Here is a 24,942-nt window from a genome sequence, read left to right as displayed (position 1 = left end):
CTGATATATGCCTGCTATTTTTTACCGTCGCTACGTTACCTGTTACCTGTTACCTGTACTGCAACTCCCTCCTATGTCAGGAGAACCACCAATCCTAGAATCGGTGTAATATCACTCGCGGTTAAAATCCTCAAGATTATGTTTAAAAGATATATAAAACCTTTAAAACTATAAAAGAGATATTAATTTATCTCCTCTGGGGGATGTGACCCTATCACCAATATTTACATTATTCTGGTATGCATAAAAAGTCATCCATCATTCAAATATAAAAGTTGCTTCTTTCATATTAAAAACGGTAAAATGTAAATACACTATATACAACAAAATGTTCTATCTTTTGGTATGACCCTTCTTTTCAGCTCGGTATTACACGCTTTTAATCACTGTTCAATTAATATTGCCCGTTGCTGGAATAATTTATGACACAGACCTCTCGATAATGTTTCTATTCTATTCTGTGCATTCTCATTTAAAAATCTAAATTTTGAGCAGTCGATAACTAGCTGACACAAATGTTCGTCATTGGTTATTAATTCTTGGATAAGATCCTGATCCTCTAGGTTTTCTGTCAATACCTCGCCTATCATATGCAGAAAATCATCTCTTATATATTGTAGCTTAGAGCACTTTAATATGAAGTGAAGTATATCTTCTTCTTCCTCTGCACATAACTGGCAAATAGGCGACACATGTCCATTGCTAAATTTAGCTCGATGATATTGCAGGTATATTGTCCCTGTTGCTAACTTTGCCTTTAAGGAGGCAGATGTGATGGCATATGGATTTGTGCCACAGCTTTTCCATATGTTATGTATTTTCCCTTCTTTGACATTTTCATAATTTAGGCGAGACAGAGTAGATTTCGATTTTGCTTCACTTATCATTTGTTTTATACAGTGATCATTGACGGTTTTATTTACCAGGTTTTTCCAAAGTTGTTTCCCTGGTGGGTTATCTATAATATCATATGGCGATGGTAGGTCATATATATTGGCAATTTCAACAGTTTTTGTAAACCAGCTACCAGATTGTAGAGATTTTGTTGCTAGCTGTCTGATAGCTAATTTTCTTTCAATTGAGTTTTCATTTCTTATGATATTTCCAAAGGTTTTCAGTATTCGTTTATGTATTTCTGATTCAATGGTAATCCGTCCGAGAAGAAGATGTGAAGCTACGTTTGCAGTTCTGTCTGGCAGGTGTTGAATTTGTCGCAAGAGTTTTCGAAAATAAGTGGAGAGGTTTTTCATGTCTTCAGTAGTAAGTGTGATGACATCGAGACCATATAACAATCGAGGTAGAACGTATGTTTGAATCAGATGAATTGCAGCTTTTGGGTTTACTCCGTTAAGTCCGTGAAGACCTGCACCCATCAGTGCATATACTGTTCTCCTTGCTGTAATGATCCGTTTTTTTACGACAAGTTTTGTGCCTGTATTTGAGGTATTGTCCCTCTCAATTCCTAGATGTGTTGATGACGTTGGGGTAGCCATAAGTTTGCCATTTAAATGCCAATTACATTCTGAAGAATCGTTAAAGGTAAGTACCACAGACTTTTGTTCACTTATTTCGTATCTGTTCTTGTTTGCAAAACTCGATTGGATATCCAGCATGGTCTGAAGTTCATATGGGTCGGTTGTAATTAATGTGACATCATCAGCAACAGTTGGAATACCACAGTATATTGAGCCAATGGTGGCTCCGATTTGGTTTTCTTCAAATGTTGTTAGTAGGGAGTTGACGAATATTTTATATGCTGACGGGGACCATATTCCTCCTTGTCGTACTCCTTGTTGTTCTATGATTTGATGGGAGAGTTCTCCTTTCCATTTAACTTTTGATGTCAATTCTGTATACCAATTTTCAAAAAATAGCCAGTTGTTTCCCTCAAGTCCTGTTTTGTGCATTTCTCTTAGGAGTCCTAAATGCCATAGTATATCCGGCTACGTTTCCGGAAATGTTTTTTTTTGTTCCGTCAATTGTTCTTTATTTTACCTTATATACTTTTCAATCCTCTACGTTAGAGAAGATGAGTGCTATTGCATTTGAGGGAAAACGGTACTATTTATTCTGCCATAGGCGACAATGTTCACATTTTCTAAATTTACCACTTTTTAAGATAAAAACCTGGATAAAACAGCTATATGTTGTGATAGTACTTTATTACTCTGTTTTAAAAATTAAAGCCAAATAGTATCATGACCAACTTCCAACGGAGCTTGTTTATGTTATCCATGCCCACCGTCATTTTGCACCAAATTTATGAAATTTTGCAAGTCTTTTCGAATAATTCTCTAGAAAATATTTCATTAGGTTTTAAAATTTACATTGTAAATATACACACTGCAGTTATTCATAGATAAATAAAAAATATATTGTACCCTTACATCCAATCACAGCGTTCCTAATTTGACTTCCTTCACCTGCCTTGGGTACACAAAAGGCCAACCTAATGCTGGGAAAATTAAATACTACCGTTTTCCCTATACTGTGACATAAAGATATAAAGAATTCTTATGACATTATTAATGCAATACTGGGCTATTGTGAAAACCTTGGCTATAATAAATACTTGTATGTCTCCAGTACATAAAGAAACATAGATCATTTTATGTCCCCACCCCTACATGCTGGTTTACCTCATTCTCTACTTCTTTCAGAAAAGCCTTAATAAACAACCTGTATCCAATCATATCTTATCTTATTTAAAAAGAATGATAAATAGTTCCATTTAAACAGATAAAATGGACAGTTCCATTCAATTTGTATTCATTTTATCAAAAATTTACAAGAAATGCACAAATTCAAGATTTTTCATACTAATCTCCATTCCATGCTTTAGTATATGCCATATTGTGGTTAAAAATTTTAGAGCTTGTTATAAAATCTATTATTCTGTCTTGAGATGATGAAAACAAAGATATTAGACACTTTAAACATTAAATATGCAAACTACTCAGCTGTAAAGTTGTCTTTGTTGCCTGTATTAATCAATGAAAAAGCTGAATTATGTCCCTTGGGAGTATTAATTTCCAACAAAAGTCCTTTCAAACAGTAGGAAATGAAAAATTATTTATGTCTGATGTAATAAAAGAAAGAAACTACAAAATGAAGCACTTTTGAAATATTTGCTGCATGCATTATCAAGAATGTGAACAATTCTTTACACAGGAGAGTATAAGTTCTATGTAAATTTAGCCTCAAGTGGGCCTCTTTTTTCTTAGATGAACAATTCTAACACTGAAAATGCTTTCAATGTGACCAAATATTGCCTAATTCCATAAACAGTACAAACTAAACCAGACAATTTCCCATCTTAATAGATTATGTTTACAGAAATACCCAAGTTATACATTTAGGGAATTACGCAGCAAAAAAGGCAAACATTTCAGTAAAAAATATTTGTCGCGACTTGAATTCTGGTGTTTCCAATTGAAAAAATCATTGCGAAAGGTGAAATCAAATACAAAAGAACTATAATATGGTGCATTTTACACAATATAGTTAATATTGACATCCTAGAATAAAGTTTTATATCATTACCAGTCAATTTGACCTATCATGATGACTCAGCACTTTTCTAAACACAGTATTGTTCTCAGTGAAAAATTTCTATTCTTTGTGATAAAAATCAAATGTAATAATCAAAAGCTTCAAAATAGTATAAAAGAATTGAAGTTTGAGTGACTTTGATTTCCCTTGCTATCTTCAGTATAGGGAAAACGGTACTATTTATTCTGCCATAGGCGACAATGTTCACATTTTCTAAATTTACCACTTTTTAAGATAAAAACCTGGATAAAACAGCTATATGTTGTGATAGTACTTTATTACTCTGTTTTAAAAATTAAAGCCAAATAGTATCATGACCAACTTCCAACGGAGCTTGTTTATGTTATCCATGCCCACCGTCATTTTGCACCAAATTTATGAAATTTTGCAAGTCTTTTCGAATAATTCTCTAGAAAATATTTCATTAGGTTTTAAAATTTACATTGTAAATATACACACTGCAGTTATTCATAGATAAATAAAAAATATATTGTACCCTTACATCCAATCACAGCGTTCCTAATTTGACTTCCTTCACCTGCCTTGGGTACACAAAAGGCCAACCTAATGCTGGGAAAATTAAATACTACCGTTTTCCCTTGAAAGCACAACAGACAAAAAGACTAAAAGAAAGGAAATACAAGAAGCCAGGGATTATTTAGTTTCCAAAGTAATTTCAGATAGAAAAGGGGTCCACGTTTATGTAGTTTTCGCCCCAACTTATTCGCCAATGAAGCAAGATTTCTCTAAAATTATTTAAAGTCTATTTTTTTATAGCCTCTAGGGCAAGACAAACACACCATACAATAGACAACTTTCGAGTTCGATGCATTTCAGTTTTTAGGAACAGTCCATCATTTAAGGTATATCCCTCATTGAAGGAAGGGGGGGGGGGGGGGGGGGGGGGGGGGGGAGATGTAACCCAGATAATCCCTTTTGGAAATTCAATTTCAAGAGCTATTTCTTTATTTGCCCAAATCTGATAGGTTTTGTGCTACAAATGTTTATGTCTGTTTTGCATTATTCATTTTGAATCTTAATTTAAGGCGGACCTGGGTTTATAATTTGTCTCCTCAAATGAGTAAGTTACACTGCAGATTACTACTGAATACTGCAATGTTGTATTCAGTGTTATGTAGAGGGTGTTTCAACCCTATTTGATTGGAAATTTTTAGGATATAATTGTCCACAAATATTTTCATGAGATTTTATATTCCCTTTAATGGTATACGTAGTACGCCCTTCTTTATAAATTCCCAGATCCACCCCTGATGTGTGTATTTTTAACATTGATATATATATAGCACAACTACTGTATAATGGATGTCCGAAAACTTTCCTTCAAGGCTAAAAAGGAGTATGAAAAAGAGCAATGGAAAAAAGAACAAGCCAAATTAAGAGGAGAGGATACATGGATGCTTCCAGCATTAAACGAGAGACTAGAAAGGGAACAAAAGGTAATATGATGATATAGATGGTAGTATGTTAACTGTTATGTTGAAATTCCACTTTGGCACTTATTAAATTTTCCTCCATGCCACAGCAGAAATAAAGTTTGTATTGAATCCTGTCTTTGATGATTATATATTTATCATATATATTAAACACTGAAATATAATGTGAAACACTTCTCCACACATTTAACACTTATACATGTGATTAGCTCCACAATGTGAAACACTTCTCCACACATTTAACACTTATACATGTGATATGCTTGACAATGTGAAACACTTCATCACACATTTAACACTTATACATGTGATTAGCTCCACAATGTGAAACACTTCTCCACACATTTAACACATATGCATGTGATATGCTTGACAATGTGAAACACTTCATCACACATTTAACACTTATACATGTGATATGCTCCACAATGTGAAACACTTCATCACACATTTAACACTTATACACTTCATCACACATTTAACACTTATACATGTGATATGCTCCACAATGTGAAACACTTCATCACACATTTAACACTTATACATGTGATATGCTCCACAATGTGAAACACTTCTCCACACATTTAACACTTATACATGTGATATGCTCCACAATGTGAAACACTTCATCACACATTTAACACTTATACATGTGATATGCTCCACAATGTGAAACACTTCATCACACATTTAACACTTATACATGTGATATGCTCCACAATGTGAAACACTTCTCCACACATTTAACACTTATACATGTGATATGCTTGACAATGTGAAACACTTCATCACACATTTAACACTTATACATGTGATTAGCTCCACAATGTGAAACACTTCTCCACACATTTAACACATAAGCATGTGATATGCTTGACAATGTGAAACACTTCATCACACATTTAACACTTATACATTTTACATGTACATGTGATATGCTCCACAATGTGAAACACTTCATCACACATTTAACACTTATACATGTGATATGCTCCACAATGTGAAATACTTCATCACACATGTAACACTTATACATGTGATATGCTCCACAATGTGAAACACTTCATCACACATTTAACACTTATACATGTGATATGCTCCACAATGTGAAACACTTCATCACACATTTAACACTTATACATGTGATATGCTCCATAATGTGAAACACTTCTCCACACATTTAACACTTATATATGTGATATGCTCCACAATGTGAAACACTTCACCACACATTTAACACTTATACATGTGATATGCTCCACAATGCAAAGCACTTCTCAACATATTTCCCTTACAAGTATGTTAAACTGTACACACATAATAACATTTTTTATTGCAACATTATGTTCTCTTCATCAATGTTTGTTCATTTATATTCTAGGAATTCAGTAAAAAGTCCAAGAAAGCAAAGAAAGAAAGGAAAAAGAAAAAGAAGCACAAAAAGGAAAAAAAGAAAAAGAAATCTGAAAGTGAAAGTTCATCTGAGGTAAAGAAAATTAGATGAAAAAAACAATGTGGTTTTGTTTATCAGTTATTTTGATTTAAGCTAAATATAGTTTTAATAAATAGAGAATGCCTAAATGCTGTTGTTTTTTGAAGATTTGTTGTTCCAGAAATAAAGGTGGATGGTTGATTCCCAAAGAAATATGCAAATTTAAGTTATGAAAATAATTTCAATTTTAACTGTTAATTGCTGTAAAGCTTTTGACAATGGTTCTTTGTCATGTTCATGCTGTATGAAAAAGAGATAATTTAAAAATAGGACCATGACTTTAAAGTCCTCAAAAATAGCCAAAATGTGAGAAAAAGTTTGTGGACCCTTCAAGCTAAGATACAAAGCAAAATCCATACTGTATGGATGATACCTGAACTTTGTTTATTTTTGTTTAACATCATGAAACCTATGGACACATCATACATTTATGTATATGTCTTATAGACAAATGACACTTCAGGTGCAACCTGAAAAATACTATTACTTCACAAAAGAATTAAGTGTCCTGTTTAAAATAAAATTTTGTTAAATAGTGACATGTTTTTTCATGAAGAATATTTTACATTTTTATACATGTTATATATCATGTATATTTGTTTATTGGGATACGATTGCTTTCAAGCAATCTGTAGACTTATACCGGTGGCTCAGAGCAATTTCCCTCACGTCAATCGTTTTATTCTAAACATTAAGGAACATCTCAGATTCTTATGATTGTCTTGCTTTAAAAGGTAAAAACAAACAAAGGGATTGAACTTAATCAACTTTCCTATAATGTTCTTTTTATAATCTTCATGTTTGATAATTCCCTTGACTTCGATGCGTGTTTTTAACAACACGGAAAATCAGAATTAACTGTATTTATATTTAGTGTAGTTATAAATTTAGAAACACGTCAGAGGGAATTCCCAGTTTTGATAAAATGCGAGAGTTCTCTGAATACCGATAATTCTATTTCTGTCATATAAGAACTGAAGTGGAGTTTTTCTTATATGTTACCGTTATGAAACTGATATTTGAGATTGTACTTCCATAAAGAAATTGAGAACCATCTATCTAGGTCGTTTAATAAGCATTTTTAAAATATATCTTGCCCCAGGGTTTGATTTGGAAATTACGCGCATGCGTAAAGTTTTCTTGACTTTAAGGGGTTTTAGATTGAATGGTTGCTCTGGATTCCCCACTCAATTAATTAATTTATAACTCATGGGATCTTTTCTATATATGTCTGCTATTGAGGGTTATTGTTGTTGCATAATTTTAAATCATATGCATCATTTAGATTAAAATAAATATATTCCACATCGTAGAACACCCCTTCAGGCGAAATGGAGTCTTCCATATTATCGTTTCGAGTTGTCTCCCTTCAGCAGTAACTTCCGTGAATTCTGAATATAAACAAGACGTCAAGTATTAGGTCGTTCTGTCAATAAACGTCGTATTATATTAAAAACGAATGCAATTTAAACCGATAAATGTGTGAGGAAAGGAGCCATGATGACAGACCCAAAGGAAATTAAATATTTAAAGAGTTAGGAATGGGGTTCCTCCTAGAATTAACGTAGAAAAAAGGTGATAAGATACGAATTGAAATCTACATCTACAGCTACATCATACGACGATCCATCAGCACATTGATGACTATACGTCGGCGAATCGCTAACAGACACTTGATAAAATATAATAACCAATGAGTGAAATAACAATACCTTCTCTGACATCTCTCACTCTGAGTTGGTCAGTGACTGCTGTGGAAAGACTTAAGTAAACTTGCTTACTTGGTATTGATAGTACAAAAATAAAACACAATAGACCTATTTACATTGTTCATACACTTTTATCCGGGTTTGGGTATTTTGTAACTATTTTACATGTCTGTTTGTCATTTGAATTAGTTTTGAAAATAATATTATCCAGCTATACATGCATACATGTGTCAATGAAACAATGGCAATCGTATCCCTCAGAGCAATCTGCTCTTTGATTTTTAGAATTCAGATGATACACCTGTTTGGGTTGAGAAGGGTGATTCTGTTGCCAACACAAGTACAAGTGGTTCATCAGAAAATGTTGAAAAAGGAATCATCAAAGGTCCTCAACTCCAGGTAAAATTCAGTGATGATACATTGTTTTGCTTTTCACGTATTGCATCTATATTATAATCTTTTTTAATACTTCGTTATTCATGAAAAGCAATAAATACCTTTAAGCTGTACTGCTTAAAAACATTTAATTGGCTTCTTGCTCACTTTCTGTTGTCATTAGTAATTTGTTTTGAAATTTACCAAAAAATGATACAGCAGAACTTCAATGTTGCCATATTGCCATAACCATCATGACCATTAATGAATTGAACACAGACTTTAAGGGTGAAATGATGTGCCACGGAAGAATAAGCATTTCATACTGTGTGCATGGTATGTATATGACCCTTCATTTAACCAAAGAAATTAACCTAAAAAGCAGTTTGATTTTTTACCTAAAATTTATTTGAGCCAAAAGAAATCTTTTTAAACTAGGGACTGCTATTGGTAATGTGAAAAGAAAATACCATAGGAATAAAAAAAAAAACAAAAAAAAACAGCTTCCCAAAGAATTATGAAAGAAAAGCAAAAAGCAAAACAAAATGCACAATGAAAACTCATACATTTCAAGGTGAGGGCAAACACAGGAACACAAGAACAAGAAAAGAAGCAGAAACAAAAATGAAAGAAAAATAATGAAAACACTAAAAACAAGCGTTGGGAGAATTTGCCTGCACCATCGATTTTGCTGCTATAAACGACTATGCATTTCCTCCCTAGTATTCTTATTTCATCTGAATCAGATGATTACATCTTAACATTTACAGGGATTTCCGTAAACATAAACTAGCATTCTGAAATATAATTTAATTTATGGATTAGGGTTCTTAAAAATGGACTTTTAATTTTCAATCTATATAACAAAACCTTCATTGTTAATGGCAGATTGGACGTAACATAACATTATCTATGCCATGCATTTTGAGAAAACAAAAAACCGCCATAAATGTTTGATTTGTTTTGAGTTTGTGACATCATATTTGCCATAGATTAAGAATTTGTCATAGATTTGGAACCCATCATAGATTTGTGTCCTATTTATCTGATTTTAGAGAGATAGCTGGATGGAAAGTCCCATGGATTTGATTCCAACAATATCAAAAAAGGACATCCTTGAACAGAAAAGAAAAGAAAAAGAGAAAGAAAATGCTGATAAGCCTAATTTGTTGGATACGGTAATACTTGATATATTACTGGTACTGAAAAATATAAATATCAAACTGAAATTGTATGCTGTTATCTTAGCTGGTATAAATAAAAATAATTAAAAAAGTCTTGAAAATTGAAAAGGGGATTTCATTGTCCATAAACATGATAACAAAAGAACAGATCTATCTGGCTTCATGGCATTTACCCTTGTCTAAATTAAAGTCATGCTATTGTTATTGTGAAAAAAAAGCAATAACATGTATGTCACTAGACATATAATGTTGTAAGTGGATTATGGATGTTCATCTTTCTTCAGTGATTTCCTTTCCTGACAAAATTTGGCCTTTCGGATTTAAGCATACTCCGTTTCATTGCATAATTTTGTCTGACAAATAGGCTATGCAAGTAACTGGAATCGACTGTATTGCCAAATATCAATCAAGTTGTTGAATATAGTCAAATATTCATTTGAGCATCAACAGACAAATAGTAGGACTTGCATTCAAAACTTCCCTATTAATGCAGACTTTATTTTGTATTGTTTTAGATTTTGTAAAAGCATCTCTCACATATTATATTCCATTCATTTATTTATTGAACAGCCTGGTCAACATGAACTGGAACTTAATCCATACTGGAAAGATGGTGGCACCGGCTTACCAGAGATGAAACCCAAATCCAGTACTGTAGGTATAGGAGATGGAGGACTGAGTTGGATGAAGAAAGCCTACCAAAGATGTGTAGAACAAGCTAAGGAAGAAGGGAGAACGTTAGACGATGTGGCTACTGAAAAATATGGTGTAGGTTTTGGAAGTAAAACAAATTCTTTTTTATATTCATACAAAAAAATTAACAGTATTATTACATAAAACTGAGGCCCAGCCAAAGGCAATAGTTGTATCCGAGGGGACCATAGAAATATCCAGTCAGTAAGTGTTTTATTATACCATAAGAGAAAACAGACAATAAATTTCGAGGCTTAATTATCGTAATATAAAAAACAGAAACACAACCATACTATTTCATGTTTACTTCATATATATTCTGAATGATAATGCTATGTTTTACACTGACGTCAACCCTAGATACAATAGGTAAAACGCAACTTAACTCTCGCAGTATTCTCACCATAAGCCAATCCCGCAGCTGTATTTTAAATTCCTCAAAATTGAATGACGCTTGCAATCAAATAGTTTCACCGAGGTCCAATAGTTGGAAACTATTGACCAGTCCAATAGTTCAATGTTTGCAATTTGAAAAAAATATTGTGTACTTATTTTATATAAAAAATGATGACTGAGGTGTAATAATAATTAATAAAAAAGGTTTCTCATAAAATTTGCTGTAGGATAGAGAATAATAAATTCATTAAACTCAAATATTTTTGTTTTTGTTTAAGATGGCTGTCATAATGATCCATTTTTGTTTTGCTCAATGATACAAAATCCAAAGAAAAGGATTTGGGATTATTACAGGATGTGGCCTTGAGATGTTGTAATCAATTGTGTCTTATTAGTTTTCTTCTCTTATCGGAAGCCTCTTACATGATTTTAACCCCAAAGTGACTGACCTTCAATTGTATTGATATACTATTATACCATGTATACTGGAATTAGAAAATTTTCATTACAAATGAAAAACAAAAATCTATTTAAAAATAACTTAACCACTTATTTTCTCTCTACAGTCTCTAAAAAAGCTAGAGAAAATGTTATCTGATGCAGAAAAGTCGCACAAAAAATTTATGAAACAGCAAGATGAAGGAAGAAATGATAGGAAATTTAGGAGACCCAATGATGAAAATGACGATAACTCACAAAGTCAGTATATGACCTCTAGGAGAGAAAGGGGTCTATCAAGAGAAAGATACAGAAGGCATTCAAGGTCAAGATCTAGGGAGGGAAGGAGAATTAGATCAAAGGACAGAGATAAAAGATCAAGGTCAAAAGAAAGAATAAAAAGGTCACAATCTCCTGTTGATAGAAGATTTAAAAGGCCTTCTAGCTCAAGGTCGAGGTCACCTAAAAATAGAAAGTTTATGAAGCCTGGTAGGTCAAGGTCAAGATCACCTAATAGAAGACAGGATTATAGAAGTAGATCTCCATATCAAAGCTATTCAAGAAGAGATAGGTCTAGGTCACCAAAACATGATAATAGAAGGAGGTCACGTTCTCCTAAATCTAAACATGATTTGGATTCAAACAAAAAATCTTTATCTAGTAGATTTAAAAGACCAGATAGTGACAATGAAGAAAGTGCTGATAAAAAATCAGAAAATTCCAAAAATAGATTTGTAAGACCTGGTGGTTCGGATGATGAAATGGAGAAAAGAAATGACAGAAGAGACAGGTATTCATCCAAGAAGTCAGATATCCCTGCATGGAAGAAGAAGGAATTTATTAAAGTGGAGAAATCCAGAGACGAAAAGAAAGAAGAAAGAAAAAAAAAGGAGCCAACACCACCAAGTAAGTTTTGGTTGCCATGACTGTGTGTTAATTGTGTGTCATAATTGTCATAAAAGTGACTTTAAAAAGGCTACTTTAAATATTTGATACTGGGTTCTCACTCAGGACTTTTTAAGGCAATGACTGGGACTCATCTTTTGATCATGTCTTGTCCAGCAGTGAGAAGAAGACATTTTACTGCTGTATACTTACAAGGGTTTCTCAAAATTTTAGATATGCTTTATAATTTCTTCCTATTAATGAAATACTGAAAATATAAACTGCTATAAAATTGAAAAAAAAAGAAAATTTATCTCAAATAAAATGCCTTAGAAATTTTTTCTATAAGACAATTACAATCAAAACTAAGGAGTAAACAAAGACTCACAAAACCAAAGGTCATTTACATCAACAGTTATAAATAATGATTAAGAAACAACAAATCTTTAACCTGTATAGACAGTTGAATTTTGAATGTCACACTAAGATGAAAAAACAAAATGCCTTAAAATAGAAAACAATATTCCAATTAAATTCTGTAGCATTTTATAACCTCTTTTTGATAAAACAGCAAATGTGTCTGTACACAACACCACACAATAAATGTACATGTTTTAAAGGTACCAGTAGTAGCAATGTATATGTTTTTTTTAGGTACCAGTAGTAGCAGTAGTAGTAGTGAAAGTTCAGAGGAAGAAGAACCTGAAGAGGACACACCTCCCCTTGTAAAACTTCTTACAGAACAAGAAATGAATCAGCTTGGGGCTAAAATTGTCAGGGCCGAGTTGATGGGAGATATGGTAGGATTGCTGTTTTTGTTAATTAGGAAAATTGAAGCTTTTTTCAAAGTTTATATTTAATTCAACATTTAAAGGGGGAAAAATCCATTGTACCATCAGATGTATAAAAAGAATAATCCCTCTAAATCCAAAAGCATTTTAACAACAGTTGGACTGAAATCCTTTTGATTTAAATTTTACAGGAGCTAAACCTATTTGTATAATTTTTTTTTATATATTTCAGAGGATTAATGGCTGCTTCGTACCTTGTGTATAGATGCCATATGTTATGAAGTATTAGTTTGTCATATGTCTATTGTTCTTAACCATATTTTCATGGTGCAGAGATTGATTTAAAGATTTTGATTTTTTTGTCATGTGAATTTCTCACTAATTTTGAGTAAAAGGTTTTTTTTTTGCAAAGTCTACCTGTCTGTTAGACAGAGTTCATTTATGAAAGACAAAAAATAAATGCAACTGTTTTAATTGAAATCAAAAGAAAAATATAAAAGCTTATACAATGAATGCCAATATTACAAAGATTTAACTTGTGAAAAATAACTATTTATTAGGACCAAGCTACTAAACTGAAAGCAGAATTAGATCAAGCAAGAGAATTAAAAGAAAGAAATGCGACTGAAGCTCCATCTGGTGACAGAAAGGAAGGTCAAGGTGATGACGATAATGTTGTTGTCCTTACAAGAACAGATAAACGAGGACGTATCATGCCTTTACCTGAGATGTCAACAGATGGGAAACCTAGTGGTAAACGAAGGAGAAAGAAACAAAAGGTTGGTTTTACTGTAGAACAAATATGTAGGAGAAAGAAACAAAAGGTTGGTTTTACTGTAGGACAAATATGTAGGAGAAAGAAACAAAAGGTTGGTTTTACTGTAGGACAAATATGTAGGAGAAAGAAACAAAAGGTTGGTTTTACTGTAGGACAAATATGTAGGAGAAAGAAACAAAAGGTTGGTTTTACTGTAGGACAAATATGTAGGAGAAAGAAACAAAAGGTTGGTTTTACTGTGGAAATGCCTTTACATTATATAATTACTTTACAACTGGTCAAATGTATTCTAGTTCCAATAACATCTATATAAGATATGTCAACTCCAATGAAAATAAATATATATTTTCTTACCATGTCTATCTATACATTAAAATTTTGTCTATGATAAATCTCCTTCATTTATAGGAAGGGGATAAATGTTTACTACTTACTATGTGTAGATGTCTAGTTTATATAAATTAGTTTTGATTAAAGCTCCCATTGAAATCAATGAATTGAAAGTTACCCTTGGCCCCTGTCTTGATTATATAATTAGGTTTCATAAATTTTAGTAAAATTTTATGATTTTCAAACTTTGATTTCCATGATTACATGTGTTTCTTTGATAGGTTGATACCCATGGTGGAATAGGAGAGAGAAAACAGTATTTTGATGATGACGACAAGTTTGATTTGAAGAGTTTGGTAGGTTGATTATCTTTTATGTTATTTCTGTAAAGAATTATGTAAATTGTGTTATATTAGGCCACTTCTCTAGATTTCAGATAATAGAATTTTTAAATAGTGAGGTGAGGTTGGTATTGAATTATCGTGTGTACTTGACAACAGTGTTTGGATTTTAAAAGATTGACGTCAAATATCCTTTTCCACCTTATAAAGTCAATTATTTTTAAATCAAGTTTATCATCATGCATACATATATGACTTAATTCACAACCAACACATGTTTCCAATACCTATTACATAATACCCCGGTACTTAAATTTACAAATGTTCCAAATCCCAAACACAAGTGTAGGAAGAATGAAAGCCTTACTTTTACATTTCTTATGATACTTGATTTTATATTGAGAAAATTTGGATTATTTCCCTTCATCAGCTTGCAGGGATTATTCAACCATGCTGTTTTGCATTTGTGATTAATCATCAATAAATACAGATGTGAAGAATTTTTGCAGATGCAATGATAATCCTTATTTATAAAGGCGATCAAACATTTCCAAAATAAGCTTGACAAAAGATTGCTTAAAATTTATGTTATACCAAAAGAGTGAATGGCTTTATGCATTTAATTCAAATGCAAATGAATAGTTTATACAATCAAAACGTCTTAAAAAATAGAAGATGTGGTATGATAATCATTAAGACAACATTGCACAACAGAACAAATGACTCAGATATTAACCACTATAGGTCAAAGTGCAGCCTTCAATGGTGAGTAGAACCCATACAGCATAGTCAACTATAAAATGATGAGTAAAACCCATACAGCATAGTCAACTATAAAATGATGAGTAGAACCCATACAGCATAGTCAACTATAAAATGATGAGTAGAACCCATACAGCATAGTCAACTATAAAATGATGAGTAGAACCCATACATCATAGTCAACTATAAAATGATGAGTAGAACCCATACAGCATAGTCAACTATAAAATGATGAGTAGAACCCATACAGCATAGTCAACTATAAAATGATGAGTAGAACCCATACAGCATAGTCAACTATAAAATGATGAGTAGAACCCATACAGCATAGTCAACTATAAAATGATGAGTAGAACCCATACAGCATAGTCAACTATAAAATGATGAGTAAAACCCATACAGCATAGTCAACTATAAAATGATGAGTAGAACCCATACATCATAGTCAACTATAAAATGATGAGTAGAACCCATACAGCATAGTCAACTATAAAATGATGAGTAGAACCCATACAGCATAGTCAACTATAAAATGATGAGTAGAACCCATACAGCATAGTCAACTATAAAATGATGAGTAGAACCCATACAGCATAGTCAACTATAAAATGATGAGTAGAACCCATACAGCATAGTCAACTATAAAATGATGAGTAGAACCCATACAGCATAGTCAACTATAAAATGATGAGTAGAACCCATACAGCATAGTCAACTATAAAATGATGAGTAGAACCCATACAGCATAGTCAACTATAAAATGATGAGTAGAACCCATACATCATAGTCAACTATAAAATGATGAGTAGAACCCATACAGCATAGTCAACTATAAAATGATGAGTAGAACCCATACAGCATAGTCAACTATAAAATGCCCCCAAATGACAAATGTAAAACTGAAAAACAAGAAAACTATAAACAGCCTGATTAATTTACTAAATAATGAACGAAAAAATATATGATGTTTTCATCTGGCAGTCATATGTCTTTTTACACCCTTATTAATGGGCATTATGTTTTCTGGTCTTTTTGGCCTTTTGTCCATTTGTCTGTTCGTCCGTTTGTCTTTTCGTCTGTTCGTCAATCCTTTCATTCGTTCATCCGTCAATCTGTCCTGCTTCAGGTTAAAGTTTTTGATCAAGGTAGATTTAGATGAAGTTGAAGTCCAATCAACTTGAAACTTAGGACACATTTTCCCTTAATTTTAATGTCAAATTTGAGTTTTTACCCCAATTTCAGGGTCCACTGAACATAGAAAATGGTAGTGTGAGTGGGGCATCCATGAACTATGGACACATTCTTGTTATTTTTTCTTTTGTTCTTTTCTTTTTTATTTATCAAGTGAATTTATTTGAATTGATTATGCAGGTTGAGAGAGAAAAACTGGGTACAGCTGAAGATGATAGCAAGATGTTTGCCAGACTTGCACAGAGGGTAAGATCATCATATACATATATCTGACTAATATGATAAACCTTAAATAAATAGATGTCACAATATTACACTTTTTTGTCACTGAGCAAATGAGAAAGGAAGGTTCATATTGTTTTGGTCATCTGATATAATTTAATTAATTATATGTAAAAACTGACAAACAGTATTTCTTATAAATCATGCTTGAAACAGATGTCACAGAATACAAGTCTGAGTGAATTTTTTCTGGAATATCCTTCAAATAATATGCTTATTATCTTTGACACATCTCACTTTTATACATATGTTATTTATAGTCGATAGATAAAACAGATGACGATTACCAAATTGATGATGTGTTCCTTGACAGAGCTGCTAAGAAACAATCCATAAATATATCAGAGATGAAAGAAAGATCACAAGCTATATATGGTAATAATTTCTTTATTGTTAAATCGTCATAAGGCATTGGTTATCAAATTATTGATAAAGTGTCCCAAGTCCAATTCAGGTATTTAACTCTTTTTCACAAAGTATACAAGTGAATAAAAGATTGTAAGGGTGCCACATAACCCAGTTTCTCACCTTCTTTATGAATCTAATAAATGTATTGAAACTTTAACTGCAGACTGAATGTAATGTTAATTGGAAGAAAAAGTTAGTCCATATATAAATAATATATATGGAAAAAGAGGAAATATATCTTTACAAAACTTACTTCTGGATACCATTTCTGATCATAAACAAGCTTCTGTCCAAGTTTGGTAGAAATCCAGGATACTTAAAGAAAATTATCAAAGTTATAAAGACTTTAACCACAGAGTGAATGTAATGTTAACTGGAAGTAAAATACTAATAAACAGGTTGTTTTGTTCACAAAATTTATTTCTGGGTACTATCCTATGGTCATAAACAAGCTTCTGTCTAAGTTTGGTAGAAATCAAGGACAGTTTAAGAACGCTTTTAAAATTCTAAAAACTTTAACAACAGAGTGAATATTTGTGTCTGTCCCAGGCCACCACCGGGGTAAAAAAAAAGTAAATAAAATGCAGAAAATAAGTGCCAAACATTTTAATGATATATGTTTTGGTTCAACACATTTTTGTGGCTAGAAATTAAATGTGCCTGGACAATGAGTAAAGGAATAAGATGCCAATTTGTATATGATTGAAATAAAACAAACTTCAAAATACCAAATTGATGGGTTTTAAAAAAACCAATTTCTGTTTAATGGCTATTGTATATTTTATTGTATTTACAGATCATAAGAAGATGGCTGGAGCATTAGAGCGATGTCATTTCTGCTTTGGAAATGTGCCAAAACATCTAATTATAGCCATAGGAACGAAGGTTAATATTTCAAGCAATTCTTAATGGTCAATCGAGTCTATGCATGTTACACTCTTTTAATAGAAAATATTATAATGTTTTATCCTTGAACCTTTTTTAACTCTTTGTTAGAGTAAAGTAAAATTAATATTATTGAAAGAATGAACACATTTTGTTATGCACATACACATCTTTGAAATAAAAGAATATTTATTTTTGATTTTATGTGAAATGACCAGACTGCTTTTATAAGAATTTGATAATAATTGAACCATTTGTTTTTTCAGTCATATTTAAGTTTACCTAATTACAAGCCATTAACAGAAGGACATTGTTTGATTGTATAATTTATTTTTGTTTTTCAGTCCTTTTTACAAATGTTTTAAGTTTACCTAATTACAAGCCATTAACAGAAGGACATTGTTTGATTGTATAATTTATTTTTGTTTTTCAGTCCTTTTTAAGTTTACCTAATTATAAGTCATTAACAGAAGGACATTGTTTGATAGTACAATTTTTGTTTTTTCAGTCGTACTTAAGTTTACCTAATTACAAGTCGCTAACAGAAGGACATTGTTTGATAGTACCAATGCATCACTCACCTTCTTGTACAGCTATAGATGAAGATGTATGGGAAGAAATGCAGGTTTGTTTGTTATTGTAATGGTTCATGGCCTTTATGTAGTTTTTGGAGGAAGAAGACTTCAAGGCTTCTGAAGGCCTATGGTGCCGGCTGTATAATCATTGAACCGTTACCACATCCGTATGTAGCATCCGTTTCTGTGTATTACAATTTCATAACAACTTCCGTTGCTTGACACCGATTTGTACACATAATTAAACATCTGAATCATTTAATTTGTAAATTAGGATTGAAAAACAATCACTATCGTAAATATGTACCCTTTTATTGATGTAAATTATTAGATTTCATCTCATCTACATGAAAGTTACTTGTAACCGGATGTTTTTAATCTAGATATCTGTAGTACGCATGCGTGAATTTGGTATTGGGTCGACTCGCCCTGTTAACATGTTCGCCCTTGATCTGTTCGTCCTGAGTTCTTTCGCCCATATAGTACGTTGGCCATGTGTTCATTCTCTTTACTCTTATCAAGGACGTTTTATAATACGTCTTTGCATTTATTAAAAAATATTAATATTAAAGGTATCGTTAAAAAATCTCTAAAACACAAATTTATGAAAATCATCACAAAAATATGATTGTTCCTTATTTTGTTCCCAAGGTAGGAGACAATCGTGTTCAGCCAATCAAATTCAATGTTTCTTGTGATCAAATTAATAAGCCAATCAAAAACGTTTTCTCTGAAGATTATTCTAACATGCTAGATTTTGAACTTGTGTTGTTTTTATCTAGTTGCAAAATCGTGAACATGGCAGGTAAATTTTCATCTGCAAGGCGGTTCTTACACAGCTTAAGGATAAAAGCATGGCTGATTGACAAAATTCAATGATGCAGTACTACCATTAAGATAATAAATAATAGTTTTTTCACTAATTTGTTAACATAATACTTGTTGTAACATATGTCATTTTTGTATTCAATTAAATCATTTAAAGCACAATGTACTATTCTTTTTTTCACAAAGACCAACAAACAGGTTGCCTAGTTCTTGGGGAAAAGTTTCATCAAATAATATGAATAAAGGTGCTCATTTTTACAGTGAGTTGTAATGTTCTTCCAATGAGGGTTTCCCCTCATTTGGAGTGTTGTTCCCAACCTGTTAAAGGTCCATCTTTGTGAATAATTCAAAATTGGAAATTTTAACAAACATTTAATATCCTTACACAAGAAAATAAACCCTGGTCTGCTAGCTACATGTTCATCTTTTCCACTGATTTAATAACTTGAATCATGCAAACAGACTTAAGAAAAAGGCAAATAAGCTCATCATACAAATATGACACTTTTTCTAGACAATCCAGATCGCGCAAGATACTTTGCCAAAAATTGTAACCTTTAAAATTGGTGTCGCACACTAAAAATCCCATGGGAACTTTCAAAAGTTGGCAGGTATGTAACAAGTCTTACTATTTTTATGCCCCATTTATGGGCATTATGTTTTCTGGTCTGTCTGTCCATCGCAGTTCAGGTTAAAGTTTATGGTCGAGGTAGTTTTTGATGAAGTTGAAGTTCAATCAATTTGTAACTTAGTACACATGTGTTCCTTATGACATGATCTTTCTAATTTTACTGCCAAATTAAAGATTTTACTTAATTTTTCACGGTCCACTGAACATAGAAAATGATTGTTAGGATGGGAAATCCATGTACTTATGACACATTCTTGTTTGAAGAAAAAAAAATATGTCATAACAATAATGGAACAAAGCAGACTGGGTTAGTGGGGCTGCTTTTATGGTAATTCAAGATACCTTTTATTCACCTTCTTCTAACTCAGAGCAATCAGCTCTTTGATTTAAAATTTAAATTCAGATATATGTATGGATCAGAAGATCTTCATTCGTGATGTCAAAAACAAATTTAAAATTTTTTTAATATTAACAACGCTGTATGAACAACAATCTGAAAAATATTTTTGGTAAAAATTCTTTCTTTAAAATAGTGTCTAAAAAGATTTAATTTCATGTTATTTCTTTGTAGACATTCCGAAAGACTTTGGTAAAGATGTTCTTAGAGGAAGATGAAGATATTGTATTCATGGAGACCAGTATGAGATTAAAGCAGCACCCTCATATGTTTATAGAATGTGTGCCTTTACCCAAAGAGACTGGTGATATGGCACCTATATATTTTAAGGTATGTAGGATAAGCTTTATCTTCCAATTCTGACTGACATTGCACTCAAAGCAAGCCTGGGTTTTCTCCAAATATCTTCAAGAAGTTATTTGCAAAAAAGGACTTCTCTGCCAACAGAACTGCCAAACTCATTCAAAGAGGATAGAGCCTGGAATGAGTATCATAATGGCTGCTATTAACATTAATTTATATCGTCGAGATCTCCCTAAACATGTTTAACCCCACTGCATTTTTGCTCCTGTCCCAAGTCAGGAGCCTTTGGCTTTTGTTAGTCTTGTATGTTTTTTTTAATTTTAGTTCATTTATATGTTTTGGAGTTTAGTATGAAGTCCATTTTCACTGAACTAGTACACATTTTTATTTAGGGGCCAGCTGAGGCCATCCCTGGGAGCAGGATTTTCTTGCTGCTTTAAAGACCCATTGGTGGCCTTCAGCTATTATCTGCTCTTTGGTTGGATTGTTGTCTCATTGAGACATTCCCCATTTCCATTCTCAATTTTATACACCATTGTCTACAAATAAAACACTTGCAAGAAAACAATAGTGATGTATTTGATTAACTACTTAATTATAAGTGGTTTTTACACTTTACACAATAATTTACTTTTCCAGAAAGCTATTCAGGAAGCAGAATATGAATGGTCTGATAATAAAAAGTTGGTGGATCTTAGAGGTAGAAATGTTCGAAAAGCAGTAAGTATAACAGCATATAGTATACAATAGGTAAAATTACTTCACTACAGCTCAAACCATGCATTTGTCTCGATAATGTTCTTGTGAATAAACAATTTAATCTCAGTCTAAAGCCCCGGTCACAACAGATCGTCCGATTTTTTGGCGTGGAAGATGTATAAAATAGTTCTTGTGGCGCTGTCGTGCAAAATGTCAAAACAATATTTCGAGTGGTCACATCAGCTACGACATGTCCACGATAGTTCCACGATGGGTACAAGACAGAAAAAAGAATTGTAATTGTATTATTGTGGGTTTGTTGCAAGTCGGTCGTGTGACAGTCGTGCGACAGTCGTGCGACAGTCGTGCAACAGTCGTGAGATAATCGTACGACAATCGTGAGTTGTTTTGGGCTATTTTTCAGGTTTTCATGTCACGGGATGCGCATGTTACTGTCGTGTCGCTGTTGTGCCAATGTCGTACGAATGTTGTGCCACTGTGATGCGACTCTCAACAAAAGCTCTTGAAATATGCCAGGCTCCATCAGCATGAATCCAACGAAATTACTGGCAGATTCCCGCTCCAAATCTCACATCAGTGTACTATACTGCCCAAACATCAGGCACCGTATGATCCTTGGCCTAACCCACCTTGGTTGTTTCGCTGGTTCTTATACTGTTCACTGGCTCAAATCAACGCTAACAGGACCATATTTTGCTCTTGTTGTAGTCTGCCATCATTGATTGAAATGCATTATATTGATACCCATGACAATGTGTTTATCGCACGACAGTCGCATGACGATTGTAAGACACTTTCACGACAGCCACAAGACAGTGACATGATAAAAAATCGTAGAGCAAAAAAGGTGCATGTCCAATTTTCATCACACGACAGCGCCACCATGCTCAAAATATCGTGCATCTATCGTCCAATTGACGATCACAGATGACCCGCAATTTGACCAAATTTCTTGTCGTGGCACTGTATAGATGTGTCATAGGTTTGTTGTGACCAGGGCTTTATGGAGAGTTAATGTTAAATAATTTAGGAAGTCTGTTGAACTAAAACGCACCAAAGGTGAACTTTGGTGAAGACACTTGAGTCAAGTTATTTCACCTGAGCAATACTAATTTTAATACCTAACATTTTACAAAATATGATCCAGATAGACTTTGTACAGACAGAAAATGAAGATAAACAAATTAGGGTAAAATCAGTTGCACATACACAAAAACATCCCCTGCTATCTTTTTACAATGTTTTTCATAAACCAAAAACAGTCTTTTTATAGATCAAACAGAATGTAAACATATTTATTTTCTTACAGATACCAAAAGGTTTCCCGTACTTCTGTGTAGACTTTGGCAATGAAGGAGGATTTGCTCATGTTATTGAAGATGAACAAACATTTCCTTATTATTTTGGAAGGGTAAGTGATATTGTTTTTAAAGTTATGTTCCTTTTGACTACAGTAAAAGGAGTCATGTTAAGCAGTACATAATTATAAATTACAGAAATGTTAGTGGCATTGTATGAAAGTAGATAATTTTATTTACTCTTTTGTTTCCATGCACTGGTAGTGTTTTGTAACCTTTTTTTGTGTTTTTAAATCTGCCTTTTTTTGGCCATGGTATTTTTCTCTTTTTGTTTGCTGCTTTGTACTTTCTTATGGTGGAATATATACCCAACAGGGAGATTACTTTGTGAAAATCAGCTGAATGTTTTATCCACGTTTTATTGTTAAGGAAGTATTAAGCTTCTCAATAAAACAAATTAGTTTTTGTCAAACAGATATATATCCAATGAAATTTTTCAGATAAAGTGTGTGGTTCAAATTTTTGGAAGTCTTTACATTTTTGTCAAAGGGTCAAAGCAAATATATTTTAAACATGTTATGAAAATTAATCAAGCCAAATTTATTTTAGTCAAGATGTTTGATACCTGTAATAAGTTGCAATCATCTTGTCAGGCAGTACTTCTTCTGTGTTTGACTAAAAATGATTTTCATCACACTTTTTGGATGTACTACTCAACCAAACGACTTCATATTTTGTCAGCAGCTTCAAAGGGACGAGTTGTTATGTGTGAGTGCTTTTCTAATTTGTTAAATGTCTACTTCTTGTTAGTGGATACTTTAAATTTTTCAATAGGTTGTGGATTCATTATTATTTTTGATACCAATTTTCCGGCATATCATTGTAACAGGGATTACAAATTTATATGTCCAATGAATTTCTTATTTTCTATAGGAATCAATGCAGGCTTTTCAAAGCAACAAAATTAAATATCCATGATAATTAACCTTTTCCTCAATTAACGAAAATTGGTATGCACTAAAATAAATAAATCCACAGTATTGACTCTTTACATTTCGTCAAATTAGGAATGGATTATGCTTTATGGCATGATAATGCATACAACAACTTGTCGGTCCAAGAAGTATTACATGTAGCTTCTGGACATTTTCAAGATGAAAAACAACATTAATGTTCTTTCAAAAAGTGTTTTATTTTTCTTGTATTGTCTTATATTCATCCATCCTATATCTATATTTCTATTTTTTAATGAGACTGGACCAGTCAACCACCATCACTACCTTTTTATGCCCCATTTATGGGCATTATGTTTTCTGGTCTGTGTGTTTGTCGCCTGTTCATGCTTTTGTTTGTCCGTCTGTCCCGCTTCAAGTTAAAGTTTTTGGTCAAGGTAGTTTTTGATGAAGTTGAAGTCCTATCAACTTGAAACTTTGTACACATGTTCCATATGATATGATCTTTCTAAATTTAATGCCAAATAAGAGTTTTGAGCCAAATTTCATGCCCCACTGAACACCGAAAATGATAGTGTGATTTTGGCATCCTATACTAGGGTCATATTCTTGTTGAATTTTTGATCTACCGATTTACTATATCATGTTTATTAATATTTACTGATTACAGGAAATATTAGGAGGAATGTTAGATGCTGAACCCCAGTTATGGAGAAAACCTACGAAGGAAAACTTTGACGATCAGAGGAAGAAAGTTTTACAGTTTGCTGAGAAATGGAAACCTTATGATTGGACACAAAAACTTTGTAAAGATGATGACGACTCATAGCAAATACAATAATTTAATGAGAAGAAAATATATTTAATAAATAAATTCTTATAAGAATCATCTTCTAGTCCTTAGTTTGTAAATAAGAATATGTGATATGATTGCTAATGAGACAGATATCTACAAGAGACCAAATGATAAAGATAAGTTTATTTTATATAAATAAAAAGGTTGATAAGAAACTAAAGCAGTAAGGGCAAATGGACAAAGGTAAAACTATTTCACAGGTCAATATCTATCTCTTGTGGAATTTTTCATAAAAATCAGACATACCAATTCAGAATTGATGCTCCTGAAATATTAAATTTTTATCAAACTTACAGTGTTTGGTTATTATCTCAAACTATTATAGATAAAGCAAAACATCTAATGGTAAAAAAGACCAGGGTACCGTTTCACAAAGCCTTCGTAAGTCTACGTGTCATCGTAAGTCCATCGTAAATAAATCGTAGGATTTACAGC

General features: G+C 32.5%; 2 protein-coding genes across 2 annotated transcripts; one reads left to right on the top strand and one right to left on the bottom strand.

The window, feature by feature from the left end:
- Positions 1–383: 383 nt before the first annotated feature.
- LOC139521263 (uncharacterized) lies at positions 384–1,907 on the bottom strand. The gene has a single exon (XM_071314731.1). It carries the CDS (start codon positions 1,905–1,907, stop codon positions 384–386), a length of 1,524 nt encoding a protein of 507 aa, XP_071170832.1.
- A 98-nt stretch (positions 1,908–2,005) lies between these two features.
- On the top strand, positions 2,006–24,537 carry LOC139518966 (CWF19-like protein 2). The gene is made up of 19 exons (XM_071310670.1): positions 2,006–2,058; positions 4,159–4,222; positions 4,899–5,009; positions 6,388–6,492; positions 8,493–8,606; positions 9,638–9,760; positions 10,337–10,534; positions 11,422–12,199; positions 12,833–12,978; positions 13,530–13,748; positions 14,359–14,433; positions 16,552–16,617; positions 16,914–17,028; positions 17,858–17,946; positions 18,455–18,571; positions 20,552–20,707; positions 21,320–21,400; positions 22,710–22,811; positions 24,322–24,537. Exons 1-19 carry the CDS (start codon positions 2,030–2,032, stop codon positions 24,478–24,480), a joined length of 2,847 nt encoding a protein of 948 aa, XP_071166771.1. The 5' UTR covers positions 2,006–2,029; the 3' UTR covers positions 24,481–24,537.
- Positions 24,538–24,942: the final 405 nt, after the last annotated feature.

Source organism: Mytilus edulis, chromosome 4 (genome assembly GCF_963676685.1).
Source record: "Mytilus edulis chromosome 4, xbMytEdul2.2, whole genome shotgun sequence".
In the NCBI taxonomy this organism is placed as follows: domain Eukaryota; kingdom Metazoa; phylum Mollusca; class Bivalvia; order Mytilida; family Mytilidae; genus Mytilus; species Mytilus edulis.
The sequence above is the reverse complement of the archived record's forward strand: the minus strand, read 5'-3'. Positions and strand labels throughout refer to the sequence as shown.